This window comes from Rhinolophus hipposideros, assembly GCF_964194185.1.
Source record: "Rhinolophus hipposideros genome assembly, chromosome: 6".
NCBI lineage: Eukaryota > Metazoa > Chordata > Mammalia > Chiroptera > Rhinolophidae > Rhinolophus > Rhinolophus hipposideros.
In genome coordinates this window covers 75,949,816-75,964,388 of record NC_138052.1, presented here as the reverse complement: position 1 = coordinate 75,964,388, position 14,573 = coordinate 75,949,816, and the positions used below count along the sequence as shown (strand labels likewise).

At 42.1% G+C, this 14,573-nt stretch overlaps 1 protein-coding gene across 2 annotated transcripts in view; it reads left to right on the top strand.

Moving 5' to 3' along the window:
• The window catches only part of KLF7 (KLF transcription factor 7), an 81,738-nt gene that overhangs the window by 29,908 nt on the left and 37,257 nt on the right, over nt 1-14,573 (top strand). Inside the window, exon 3 of one of the 2 annotated variants that reach the window (XM_081051711.1) lies at nt 9,431-10,061. In XM_081051711.1, the coding sequence (XP_080907837.1) occupies nt 9,431-10,061 (631 nt within the window). Of the gene's footprint in view, nt 1-9,430; nt 10,065-14,573 lie in introns of both variants that reach the window. The other variant, XM_081051710.1, reaches the window with a different exon arrangement.

The window sequence follows — 14,573 nt, the reverse complement described above, 5'->3', positions numbered from 1 at the left end:
ATTGTCTTCCACATTCCACACCAGAAGTTGGAAACTCAGTTTTGAAAATATCCTCTGTGATCACCAGCCACTAAATTGCATCTGCCACTGAGGACCCCAGTGGGGTTTGAACCTATTCTTGGGAAATTAAAACTGTGTGTGTGTGTGTGTGTGTGTGTGTGTGTGTGTACACACATTGTACACTGTGCTTTGGGGTCAAAGAAACAATTGCATATGTGTGTGTGTGTGTGTATATATATATATATATATATATATTTATAGGGCATAGGGGAAAGGTATATTAACCAAACTAAGAAGGATATAACATTGTTCCAGAAGAGTCAGTGAAATGAATTTGCTTTTAAAAAAAACATACACACACACAAAAACCCCAGTAGCCTGAGTCAGCCTGTGCAAGTGATTTAGGAGAGGAAGGGGAGGTGATGTCATGGGTTCGGCATGTTCCCATGTGGCCACTCTGTGCAAAGGGGCCCAGGGAGGTTGGGCTGGGCGTGTACAAAGTTAACTGGAGTGGCTGGGGGTGAGTAAGAGCCGGTTTTCAGACACCACGATCTTTCCCTGTTGCTGTTTTTCAGTCATTTGGCCTTGAGTGAAGAAGGCACTCTAGCCAATTAATGTTTATTTGTTTCCTTTGGCGAGACCTCTTTGGGGGAAGGGATGAGATGGGTGAGTTTAAAATTGCTGTTTTGTTTTTGCATTTTGGAAGAAGAGGCAAGTAATGTGAGTTTGGGTTTCCAATGAAGGCTCCCCTGCCCCGTACCCCCACCCCCTTAAGAGCCAGGAAGCAGGACATGGCCAGCTGGTGCCTTGAACTGACACAGGTGCAGAGGCTGTGGGGGGCAGGGAGCCAAGAATAATTACAGGTTTCTGAAGCATCAGCCCTGCCTGACACAAGCGCTCATCGTGCAAACTGCTCTTTATGGAAAATTAATGGTGAAGCTGAAAAACTGTCAGGCCATGTTGTTCTTGGGAAGCCATCACTCCTCCGAGGGCAGCCCTTCTCCCAGGCCCCTGGGCGCTCAGGAGGTGCTGGGACAGGGTGCCATCTGTCCTGCCCAAGCAAGGACTGCTTGGCACTCATGCACAGGGATGTCTTTTTCCTTTAGGAGTGTCTCTTCTGCATTGTTTTTTCTGTCTTAAACCTCACTTTCAGCCCAGATGTAGGTCTTCACTCTAGTGGAGGATGATGTTTCATTGACTCTCCAAGCATGAGTTTCATTTTGTCTGTGAAAGTGTAATGACCGAAGCAGGGACATCTAATGAAACTTATTTTCAAACTGTAAGGTAACAAATGGGATTTCCTGCAGTGCATGCTGAACTAAACAGTGGCTTATTTGGGAGATCAGGTGATAGCAGACCCAAGCATCTTATGGGACCCAGCTGTGCGTGAGCAGTGGGATCTCCTGACCACTCAGAAGATGGAATTTAGTTATAGTCCAGTGGCCAAGGAATAGCAAGTACCTCTTCTTAAGGGCTGATGGAGGGTAGGTGCTGCAACTGGGTAGAGGCCAGAGTCACGGACTTTAGATTGGTATGTTCTGAAAAGGGACATCTGGAAGAAAGACCCTGGATCCAGCCAGATGCAAAGGCCTCTCAGTGCACAGGCCATCTTGTCCCTCGTGGGGATCGTTTGTTTTGAGGATCCCGACACCTGGAAGGAACACAGTGCTGTTCCAAGTGTTTGGAGGTGTGCAGGTGGGCAGTGCCATTCTTCAAGGAGCATAAGACCTGGGCCCCGTCTCTGCCCAGGTTACGTGACTTTAAAATTCACGTTAACATTTAATTCATATTTGAGGTGTTTGGGGATTTCTTTTATGTGCTGCAACTAAGGAATCCTTGGAAGATGAGAGGGGTAGTTGATATCTTTCAAAGATATCCCTTCTTCCCACGCCTCTCATCCAGTTTCCTTCCTTTTCTACCTCCCCAAGGAAAAATATACAAACAGATTTTTTCTTTGTATGTTGAGAATAGTTTGGGGAGGAGAAACGCTGAGGGGGTTTTGTAGCAGTTTTCTAAACTTTCGTGTTTGTTTAGCATTCAATTAATTTTCGCAGCATTGTCTCTCAGAATTTACAAATTACTAGAGGGAACTATTTCATTTGCTTTGAGCTCCAGCAACCTTGATGTAAGAAACAGTGGCAAGGAATGCAGTCTTCCATGGTTACAGGACGGTGGTTATTTTGTGGAGTTCAGCAATTCTGACAGTGTTGTGTAATACTCTTCTACCTCTGGGGTGTGCTATTGATGGTGCTTTTTTTACCTAATAGCTGAAAAATGCAGGAAGAGATTTTTCCCTTATCCTGCATACTTGCTTACCCACATTTTCTAATCTAAATTCATTCTCTCCTAACCTTTCACCCTAATATTTTCTGGCAATGAAAATCAAGAAAAAGTAAATATTTACGTAAAACTTTCGTATTTATTTATCACTTTCTAGATCTTACAGGGTTGATTCTTCTCACTGGTTCATACGTCCACTCAGCCATGAGTTAGGTTCAATTAGAGCCTCCTCCTCATACCCGCTTTGCACCCAGAAAGATGGTCAACAAAGTTCAAATGCTTGGTGTGTGAGGCGCTCCCATGGGCTTATTCAAGTTATTAATAATGGTGCTTCTTTCCCTCTCCTCCAACCCTGAGAAAAATGGTTCCAGAACTCTCTGGCTGTGCTCTCCACTTCCTTTCCCATCCTTCAACTCAGACCTAATTTTAAAAGACTAGAAATGTGTCAGAACCATTACATCATATCATCCTTTGAAAAAAAAATCATACAGTTCTCATGAATACCAATTTTTGCAATCCAGTAGAGGTTTTCAAGTTGGTGTCAGGAATCAGAGGAATACAGATTTTGCTAAAAAGCGTGAAGTGAAAGCCATATCTACGTTGGAAAAGAATGAGTATTTTAAAAGATCACTTTTTTTTTATTAGTTTCAGGTGTATGAAGCTATGTACTAGACATTCACACCCCTCATAAAGTGATAATGCCCCCTCCCTCCCAATCTACCACCCCTCTAACAACAGAAGCTCAGATTACTCCACTATCAGTAGCTTGTTTTGTGTCACTTTGAATTTCCATTCTGGGATGTGTGTGAAGATTTCAAAGCACAAAACGTGTTAAGCTTTGGGACACTCCCAAAAGAAAGGTAAGGGATTGGGCTCCCCGTTTCTGTACTTCGGACTCTCTGGGGACTGTGACACCATGGTTAATAGCACGTGACAAAACCACACACGATAAATGTTGGAAAGGGGTTCCCATGGGCAGCCAAGTGCAGTTCATCTGTGTAAGTACCTGGGTGAGCATTCTTTCTGGGAACCCAAGTCCACCCCTTCCTCACTGGAAGCACCATCATCATCACCACCACCAGGGCAAAGTCTGATCTCAGAAGAAGCATGACTTTGCAAGTTTCCATAACGTGGGAAACTATATGTCTCCATATTTTTGCATCTATCTTCTTTACCCAAATTGTTTTCTCTCTTTGTACTTTTAACTCTTGGACCTTTTAGGTGAATGAAATAGGTATAATACTTGGGATTAATGTCACTAGCTCAAGGGTGCACAAGTGACTAATAACTGATTACAAACATAGGTGGCATTTTATTTCAATGACTATATTATTACATAAACAAATCATTTACAAAAGGTAGTTTATTTATTTGTTTATTGACTCACAACTGAAGTACACATGGATCCAAAGAGTCTAAGTAATTACTCATAAGGACACAGTTATCAAGTGGTCGCAAAAATACTGGAGCAATGACTTTGTCTTATGTTCACATGAAAAGACACAGAAATAAAGACTAGAACATTTTATGTTCCAAACACTTGGTTTCAAAGGGTTGACATTGAGGAACCTGGACTAGAGTCTGCCATGGATCTAGTTACAGTGCTGGTGGTGGATGGGGATTGTGACGATTCTACTGTGTTTCCCTGAAAATAAGACCTAGCCGGACCATCAGCTCTAATGCCTCTTTTGGAGCAAAATTAGTATAAGACTTGGTCTCATTTTACTATAATATAAGACCATGTCTTATATCAATTTTTGCTCCAAAAGACGCATTAGAGCTGATGGTCCGGCTAGGTCTTATTTTTGGGAAAACAGGGTAGCTCATTTTTTCAGGAAGTTCTGACTATAACTTTACACTATTTCACACACTTGGACATCTCTGCCATCTGAGATAACAGAGGTTGAAAGTAAAGAGAGGAAAAATAGGTGAAGGATACCCTTCAGGGGAGGGTTGTAGAGGAAATGGCAAAAGTGCCTGGAGATATTTGCAATCCTGACAGGCAAGTTTCATGTACTTTATGAGGAGACAAGGACAGGTTGAACGGGTCATTTGGTAACCGTGGCATCATCACGCCCACATATGACCAGATTTCTTACATATTTCTTGATACCATGAAAGTAACTATGTCTTGCCAACAGCAGGGAGATTTTGGTGAATTGAATTTGTGCTGTAAGATCTGAGATATCCTGTTCTCTGTCAACTTCTGCCTTTGAAACCTATCAGAGAAGTAGTAGACAAAGCAGTAATAGGTCTGAATTTTTTTTCCTTTTTAAACTAGGTCTTGGATGATCACTTTTAATAAGCATATTTCAACAAGTAATAAACCTATGAACAGAATGGAGAAAGGATTAGAAAAAGAATTCAGGGGGATCATTTCAAAACTAATTTCATCTGATATTTGTTAGGAAACTAGGAGAAGAAGAAACCATGCTTTTCAGAGTGGCGATATCAGAGAGCCTTCACAAAGCTCATCTGTGACTCATAAATAATAAGAAAATCACTTTGTACGTGGGCACATCTTCCCATTGCTGGCTCTAATGGATTTTTGAGGGGGTGGAGGTTTATCCAGTCGCTCAAGCCTTTAGTTGTAATGTTGGGTCAGGGTGAGGGAAGCCTCATTTCTCCAAGATAAGGTACCAGACAGACATAATTTATGTCATTAAATCGAGATCTGCCAACTGCAATTTGGAGTTTGCTGTCTAGAATTTCATTGGGACAAAGTAAATCTTTGGTTCTGGTGGACAAACAAACATTTGAACTCTCTGACCAAATTTGCAATTGGGAGACACTCTGGTTTGCTGTGGGGTCTTTTCTCTTTTCTCGTCTTCTCTTCTCCTTCTCTTCTTCTCCTCTCTTCTGCTCTCCTCTCCTCTCCTCTCCTCTCCTCTCCTCTCCTCTCCTCTCCTCTCCTCTCCTCTCCTCTCCTTCCCCTTTCCCTTCCTTTTCCTTTTCCTTTCCCTCCCTTCCCCTTCCCTTTCTTTCTCTGAAATTATTTAGAATTACAGAAAAGTTGTAAAAATCATATACAGAGTTCCCACATACACTTTGCTCAACTTCCCCTAATGTTATGTAACCATAGTACAATGACCAGAACCAGTAAATTAGCATTGATGCAATACCATTAACTAACTAATCCATACCCTATATTTGATATATGTATTTTCCCCACTGATGTCCTTTTTAAAATCCAGGATCCAGGCCAGGATGCAGTGCATTTAGTTGTCATATCTCCTTAGTGTCCTCCAATCTATGACAGCTTCTCAATCTTCCTTTGTTCTTCATGACCTTGATACTTTTAAAGAATATTGACCAGTTATTTTGTAAAATGCCCCTTGGTTTGGATTGGTCTGATGTTTTCTCATGATTAGATTGAGGTTATGTATTTTGGGCAGGAATGACACAGAATATTGTGCCCTTGTCAGCCTATCGTATAGGGGGTACGTGATATCAATATGTCTTATTACTAGTGCTACTAACTTTGATCATATGTTTAAGATGGTAAATGCCAGGTTTCTTACTATAAAATTATTATTTTTGTTTTTGTAATTGATATCTTGTTGGAGGGGGGACACTTTGAGACTAGGCATGTATCATGTTTCTCATACTCATCTACTAATTTTAACATCCATTGGTGATTCTTGCCTATAGTCATTTTTACTTTGTTGTTTGCCTAATGCAGATTTTCTATTTCCATCATTCCTTCTATGTTTACTAATTGTAATTTTACTGTAAGGAGGAGCTGACCCTTCTCTGCCATTTGTTTATTTATTCAACCATTTATTTGTATCACTATGGATTCATAGATATTAATTTTATTCCATGGGTTAGAACCCATTATTATAATTATTGTTTTGTTGTTCAAATTGTCCAGATTTGGCCATTGAGAACTCCTTCTTGACATACCTCCATCACTTTATGAGCACTTTCTTACTTTCTGCTTCTACAAGATATTCTAGGCTCATCTTTTCTTTCCTTTGCCCCGGCCTTTGAATCAACTATTTTTTCAAGGTGCCAGTGATACTTAGAAATCAAGATCTCTGTGCCAGGTATGCTCACTGCTACTGGGGTGTCTTTGCTTGTAGGTTCTTCCCATAGACAGAGCTAGGCAATATATGTATATAGACTCCTACATGCATATACACGCTTATTTCTCTATATACCTCTGTGTCGATGTTTGTATTGAAATCTATGAGTAAATACTGATACCTCAAATTCCAATTAAACATCATAGGCATTTCTTAAGGAAGTTCTTCTAACCATTTAAAAAAAAAAAAAAAACTTTGGAGACATACTTTCTTTTTGGCTTGGGAATAATATAATAGTAAAATCGTCCTCATCCTTAGCATTAATCTCCAACACTCCTGATGAGTTTCTGATTGACAAAACCTTCTCTATCTAAGCCTTATCTCTAGCCAATATGATAAGAACTGAATTTCTCAAGACAAAAATTATTCCATAATGATTTCACAGGGCTACCCAGCTCATCCTAATGGGTACTCCTGCTTCTCCAATTCTCAGATATAAAAAGAATGCCCTGAATTGGGATTATAGTAGCCTCTGGTAAGTGGTCCAGATTTTCCCAGGTTTTAGTAACGGGAGGTATCTTCATCATCCTTGGATCGATCATTAGTGTCACCCATGTGCACCTGGGACTCAAACTAGGGCATACTGGATAGGTTCTTTTTTAATCCTCCCAGAAGAGTATGTAAACATGTTTAGACTATCTCAGTTCGCCAGAACTCTGAGTATTAAGAGATATGAGCTTCCTAATCACAGCCTTTTTTTTCTTTTTAGTGAATTTAAAATTTTGAGCTAGAAAGTATGTAAGAGGACATGGCATACAAACACTCTATCTATAGACAGTGGTGACTACGAGTGTGAAATAGTCCTTGCATATGAGGCAGAGGTCCTCAAGGACCTCTTATAACCCATGATTCAGCTGATTTTTATCTGGAACATATCCGTGTCTCAAAGGTCTGGTTCTGCTCTTTGGCCAAAGCTAAAGAAGCATTAACTACAATTGTTTTCCAGAAGACGTGTATTAGTAGTCATTTCTAGAATTGCTGGCCTCAGCATAATCCACAATGGGCTGTTAGTAGATGGCTTTTGTAGAGTAGAGTAGAATGATCCAAGTAACAGTATAAAGTTGACTTTATTTTCGTTTGGTAGGCATTATGTCCCTATTGGGAACCAGACACGGTGCTTGGTAGGTGAAGGTTTTAAAAGAGAAGAAGAGATTTAAGGGAAGTTTCAGGAGTAAAATCTTTTAATTCAGAAGTGAACTGACTGGAGCTAAGACTGAGCATTTTCATATTGGAGAGAAGAAAATGATAACTTCTAGCAATGAGATGGAAAAAGGAATGGGAAGTTTTTGAGACATGGAATTCAGAGCAGGGGCAAGTGAGGATAATGTAAATTTCTAGACCTGAGAAGGTGGTGAGTACTGGTTTTGAATATAAAATGGTGGGAAGTTTCTCAGCAGAACTATTATTTAATTAGTAAGTAAAATGGAATCAAAAGGTACTTTTCCGATGAGCTTTCCTTGATTAATACCTCCATAATATAGAGTGTAGAATTCATTGTCCACTCATCCCCTAAGAACTAATCAGCACACTGTATTGTTGTTTGCTATCACCTTGCTTGTAAATTCATGTCATTTTTAGCTTGTAATTGTTGATTCTGTACCTACATTACTGGGTCTATTACTCTGTCTTCTCCTAAAACACAGAAAGCCTTGCTGTGAACACAGTGGGTGAATGAACACTTATGACGTGAGTGTTGAATGAAGATTAGAACCAATCATTAGTTTATACTGTTAAAAATCAACAGTGAAACCCAAAGGTGATTCATCGCTAAAAATCTGTTTTTCTTACTCAGTAATTCAGAGTTTTACCAGAAGGCAGATTAAAACCAATCTTTTGAAATGTCACCACAATAAAATCCTTGACAGGTACAATACAACTAGGTATATCATTAAAATACATTCTTAACAGAATAAAAGCCTAGAATCAGAACATTGGTTGCAGACATAGAAGCTCTACGGAGATAGTAAATTAGGAGCAAGTCACATTTAAGTTGCCAGTGTTTCTTTGTTGAAGCCCAGAAGTTAGAACAAACAGAGCTGCTGGTGTAAATTAGCACCATAGTTTTATTCAAGATTCTGGAAGAGTGGGATTTTTAAGTGAGGAGAGCTTTTAGACCACAAATTTAAATGTCCACTTTTTCCACAAAAGTGATTCCACCATATTACAAAGACTTATGAGCACCAAGGGTAAAGATTTCTTGAAACTCTGAAAACACTTTTGTGGTTTTTTTTTTCCCTCTATGTCTTTACCAGGTGAAAATTTTATGTTGAAATAGATTGGATCCTGTCTTCAATAAGTCAAATAGCTGTGTCTGAACTTATTTTTATCACACAGGCAGAGATGTTCAATCATTGTAATGGACTCATGCCCCTTGCTATAAGATGTGTAGCAATTGTGTTTTGAATAACTTGCTCTGAACAATTGGGGTTTTGTCTGGTGCATCAAAGATTTTACAACAACATTCTTTTGAACAATATTCATTCCTGAAGGTTAGGGACTCCATGCTCAAGGCGGCGCTTGCTGTTGGCTGATTGTGCCTGAGGCCACCATTCAGTTTGGGTAGCCCTGGTTTGTTCTTCAGAGCAAGTTGGAAGATGGACTTTAGTTTTGTCGTTTGCTCAAGTCTATTTGAAAAATGATGTTGGACTATGGGGAGTCTTGTCTTGTATGAAAACCTTGTCCGATTCTGTCTGCTTTGTGCTTACATGGGAACTCCTACAGATGCTGGAGCTTTTCACCCGCTGAACTGGATTGTGGGGTAGGAGATCATTTTAACAGTGAACGTTCGCTGGGGTCTTGATGGTGTGAGGTCGCCCGTTTGGGCCTCCAGTTCCCCGTCTATTACAGTAGTCACACGCATATGGTGTACCCTCATGAGCCCTTCAGGAGTATTCAGGGAGTAAATCACAAGGGCAGACCTGTCAACCGGAGAATTTCAGACATGAGCCATGAAACCATTCTCAGTAGCTTTCTGACTCTTCCTCCACTGCCTGTCAACATGTGGCCTGATGGTGTTCTCTGCCTCTGATGGCTGTTTCTCTCTCCCTCCTTCCCCTCTGCAGACATGCCTTGAGTTGGAACGCTACCTACAGACAGAGCCCAGGAGGATCTCCGAGACCTTCGGTGAGGACCTGGACTGTTTCCTCCATGCTTCCCCTCCCCCGTGCATTGAGGAGAGCTTCCGACGCCTGGACCCCCTGCTGCTCCCTGTAGAAGCGGCCATCTGCGAGAAGAGCTCGGCAGTGGACATTTTGCTCTCTCGGGACAAGTTGCTCTCTGAGACCTGCCTCAGCCTCCAGCCAACCAGCTCTTCTCTAGACAGCTACACAGCCGTCAACCAGGCCCAGCTCAACGCAGTGACCTCATTAACACCCCCCTCGTCCCCGGAGCTCAGCCGCCATCTGGTCAAAACCTCACAGACTCTTTCAGCCGTGGATGGCACGGTGACGTTGAAACTGGTGGCCAAGAAGGCTGCTCTCAGCTCAGTGAAGGTGGGAGGGGTGGCAACAGCAGCGGCAGCCGTGGCAGCAGCTGGGACAGTTAAGAGTGGACAGAGCGACAGTGAACAAGGAGGGGTAGGGGCTGAGGCTTGCCCCGAAAACAAGAAGAGGGTTCACCGCTGTCAGTTTAACGGGTGCCGGAAAGTTTATACAAAAAGCTCCCACTTAAAGGCCCACCAGAGGACTCACACAGGTAGTGGTACAAGTTGGCCGCACGTGGTTTCTTCTTTTTCCTCCTCTAACCTCCTAGGGGAAGGGCTTTCCTTTGTTCCAAGAAGTGGCATCCAGGCTGGCTAGGAGGAGATAGAGAGGCAGGAGGGCCTGTGGGGAAGCGGGGAACTCACCCACGGGTTCCCTCAGGTCTCGAGAGGTCTCCAGGACAGGACACGGCTTGGTCGCTTGCTGGCCGTGATGCTGTCAGAGGCGATGCCGACCACGGCTCTGAGGGTGCCCGGATGGGGCTCTGGCCGCAGGGCGCACAGCCGTGCGTGATCCAGGCACTCGTCACTTGCCGGTTGTAGGAGTGTAGTCCTACAGTTTTGCCCAACACTGGCATGTGAGATGATCCATTGGAAAGAATTCACAGTTAAACAAGGGAGCCGGGTGTCCCCATTCACTCTGTTTCCCAGCATCCCTGATTTTTCATCAAAGTCACCGACAGCAGGAGGGTTTCAGAGTTCATTAGATGTGATCATTCTATAATTAATTGGCATCTCCTCTTTTGCATTGTTCTCGGGCGCGTGCTTTATGGAGAGATGGCAGAATGGCTTTTTAATGAGCTTGTTACTGAGAAGTTGCTAAAGTGATTATATGCCATGTGTGTGGTAAGGGTGGGTGGGGACGGAGGGGGGCTGTGTATTTTACTCATGACTTCTGCAGGGGCTCCCAGGAATCAGTGATCTTTGCAGCGATGGGATAATTTGGAAGAGTGGCATCTACAGAGAAAAGGCTGAGACTGGCATTTTCCTTGAAGCTGGTATTTGTTTCCCGCTTTGAGGTGGAAGTTTAGGGCGGGTGTCTCTTCTTGGTGGTAGATCCTAGGAGCGATTACTACCTATTGGGGGTTTTAAATGAGTCCCCGACAGTGTATTGCCTGTGCTATGACTTGCAAAGTAGAAGCTGAATAAGGAAAACTCTGAAAGTACAAGCAACAGAGTAAGACTATTGTCGGAGAGTGGGTGACGAATCTCAGTTAGGAGGTGTCTGGCGAGAGTTTTTTTGAGGCTCACTGCTTGTCTTCCTGGGGCTCCGTGGTGGTTTGTGGACTGTGCCACCAAGGAAATGTGCAGTCCAAAGTTCATTGGCTGGAAAATCAGAAAAACCTGGGTTCTAGTTTTAACTCTGCCACTACCTAGCGCTGTGACCTAGAGCGTGTCCCTTTACCTCACTGGGCCTCATTGTCCACCTCTGTCAGACGATCTGGCTCTCAAGGCCCTTTTGAGCTCTAATGTTCTGGCAGCCTATAAAATGTCTTTGTTCAGTACAAAATACCCTGCCTGAAGTAGGGATGTCTCATATGTGACTAGAAGAAATCATCGTTTTGAACCACCAAGTTCTTCTTCTGGAAGGATGCAGACTGACATTGCTTCCTAGGCATAGGACAGAGGCATGTACTCCTCTAATTTGGAACTTAATTTCCCTGGTGGCTCTTGCTGGTTCCTAAGCAGGTTTCCTAACATAACTTCTGAGCCCTGTCGCTCGGTTCAGAGTCCCACTCACGGTTTCCCATCAGATTGGGTTCGAATTCTCCACTCCACATGTACCAAGGCTAATGCTTCCTGTGGTCAGCGTTGTTTCTCTGCCGTTGTTCTGAAAGTCGTTTCTTTCTCAAGTCAATGAGTAAAGTATCAACAAGACACTGCAGTGCTCCCAGGCTTCAGTCACCAGAGAAAGTAGGAGGAGGGGAGAATGTCTAATTTGGTTCGGGGTGTGGAATTCACAATTATGGGCATGTTTCTGAATTACTGACACTAAGACAGTCTACAACCTACCTAGTGTGGGGCATCAGAGATTCTTTTTTTGGTGGGGGAAGTCCAGAGCATTTCCTTCTTTTTCTTATCCCCTCTTCCTAAAAGATGTGTCAGAAAGAGAACTCTTTGGGAGTGATGGATTATTTGGTGCTTTGTTTTTTTGGGCATTATCTTCTCAGAGTGAGTATCAAGGTGGAGCTCATTATGTTCCCCAGCACCTATAACCACCTTGCCTTTTGTGGACTGAAGTGGAAAGACTCCTCCGCCTAGGGAATTCACTCAGGGAGTCCCCATGCATTATGGGAAAGACAGCATTGCAGAGTGTTGAGGGCAGGACTCTGTCATCATGTGAACTTGGGTTTGAGTTCTGGTTCTACCACTTCCTAGATTTACGACCCGGATTAGTTACTTATCTTCTCTGAGTCTCAGTTTTCTCATCTGTAAAATAGGGATAATTGTGTTTAGCTTCTAGATTGGAAGATTAAATGAGTAACTACATGTAAAATACTTGGCAGATTGTAAGAGCTCATTTAAGGCAGGAGTGGGCTTGCTTGTTGTTACTGCTATTGCTGTTGATATTAATGGGCAATGCTTTAAAAAAAACCCAGCTTTTTGTAAACGAGAAATAAGCCAGTCAGCCAAAGTTAAATACCAGCAAAAACCAAGAAGCTTTTCTGTCCCCACATTTATACTTTCCGTGTGGGGTGATGATGCTCAATGATGCCAGATGTGGAGGGTAAAATTGGACGAGCAAACGTGGGCCCATTGAAGCTGACAGGGCTTTCCTAAGACAACACAGGAAGCAATTGCCCTGCATCCTCAGAGCAAGCATGGAGGGAAAAGTAGGTGCTACAAGAAAGAGAAAGGGAGGGGAGGTAGAAGTTGGGGGTGGAGGATAGGGCGAGAGAATATGAATTAATTTGGATTAAATGGATGGGAATCAGAAGTATTTATTTGGAATTGGTGTGAATGGGGCACATGGGGAACTGAAAACAAAGGTGATAATTTATGTGGTGTGGATGAACTAAGAATAATGAAAAAAGCACGAAGGATGGAATCCAATGTTAAGTGCAAACATATCAAGGAAATGGACTAGTAAAAGCTTGAGGGCAAAGGTGTATGGTGATGGGAATTCAGGTTCGAGAAGAGTCTGTTGCTGTAAGTGATTGGGAGCGCTGCTGACCAAATGTCGAAATGAAGTTTAAAAAAAATGGGGCTCTGGTTGGAGTCAGGCAAGCTGTCTTTAACACAGGGCTCACTTTAATTTGGTGGAAAATTTCCCTTATCTTTCAGTTGGGGAAGTGTTTGGGGACAGGCTAAAAAAGAAAGATGAGAAAACATCCAGGAGAAGGAGGGAAATACTGGCATTTTGTTCTCTAGAATTATATATATGTACATATATATATATATACACACACACACATATATATGTGTATATATATACATATATATGTGTGTGTATATATATATATACTCTCTTTTATATGGTAATGTGTTGAAAAAGAAAAAGAGACACAGTTGGAAAAATGAAATGAAATGAAGTGTATGGGTCCCTGTCTATGCATAAGAAAGACAGTACTTTGTTGGTGATGTGGGATTACTTTCATTGAGGAATTTGTAAAGTGTTATTCATTTAATCTTTATAGAGATAGAATTTACTGTGCTGGAAAAGTATGTTCCCCCCGCCACCCCCCACCCCAGAGCTGTTTTTTGAGGACTCTGAATCCTTTAAACTTTTTGCCCTGAAGGATGTTAGGCAATGAGGTGATTTCCCTTTTTTTTTTTTTTTTTTTTTTTTTTTTTTTTTAGGTAGCAGATGTTCAAGTTGGTAGCTAGAGCACAAATATTGGTTCTCCAAGTAGGTGAAGTTAGTGTGGGGGATCCAGGAGGATGGGATGGCGGGGTGGTGTAAGAAGATGAGGCAGGGCCTGGGACAAAGGGAATATTGTGGAGTAGCAGAATCTCAGTGAAAGGAAGCATGTAAAAATGGACATATGGTTTATTCATTGGGAAGAGCACTTAGTGGTGGCATGAACATAAAAATGTCCTTGAGCAGCCAGGCCATTACAGACCTTTCTCTCCCACTGTTTTCTGGTCTTCATATAATGTATTTTTTCTTTTTCAATAATTCAACCATTATGATCATAGTTTTATTCATCTTTTTGGAATCTCCTAAATAATCCTTGTATTTTAATGCAGGGGAAACGTTCATTTTCAGTTTTTTTTTGTTTTTTTTTTTTTAAATCACTCTATTCTCATTTTCAGTAAAAATCAATTTGTTAAAATGTTAGTAGTTTCTATGCAAAAATACAAAAAGTATTTTTCACATTTCTTCTTGATCACGTCTGAGATGAAAAGAAAAGCCTATGATTAAAATGGTGCTTTGTGTTCAATGAGAAGACTTTCCTAATATGGACATTCTCTAAGAGCGTGTCCACATTTATACTAGTAGGAAATTCAGGACAGAGGCCAGCAGTCCCATCTTTGGTGGTTGGCCACAGAGGAGGGAGAAAAGAGGCCGTGTTGTCACATGTGCTATATGGAGGGCTCGCTCACGGACCGGGGTTGCTTTAGTCTAATCCGTGGGTGGTGAAGAGGACATTCTACATTTTGCACTGAAGCCATGTGAAGGGATGTTTCCAGGTGGGAAGGTCATACAAGTGTGCAATTTACTGAGCATTTTATGTCTGCTTGGGGGCAGGTCATAATGAATCAAGACGAGGCACAATCTCTAC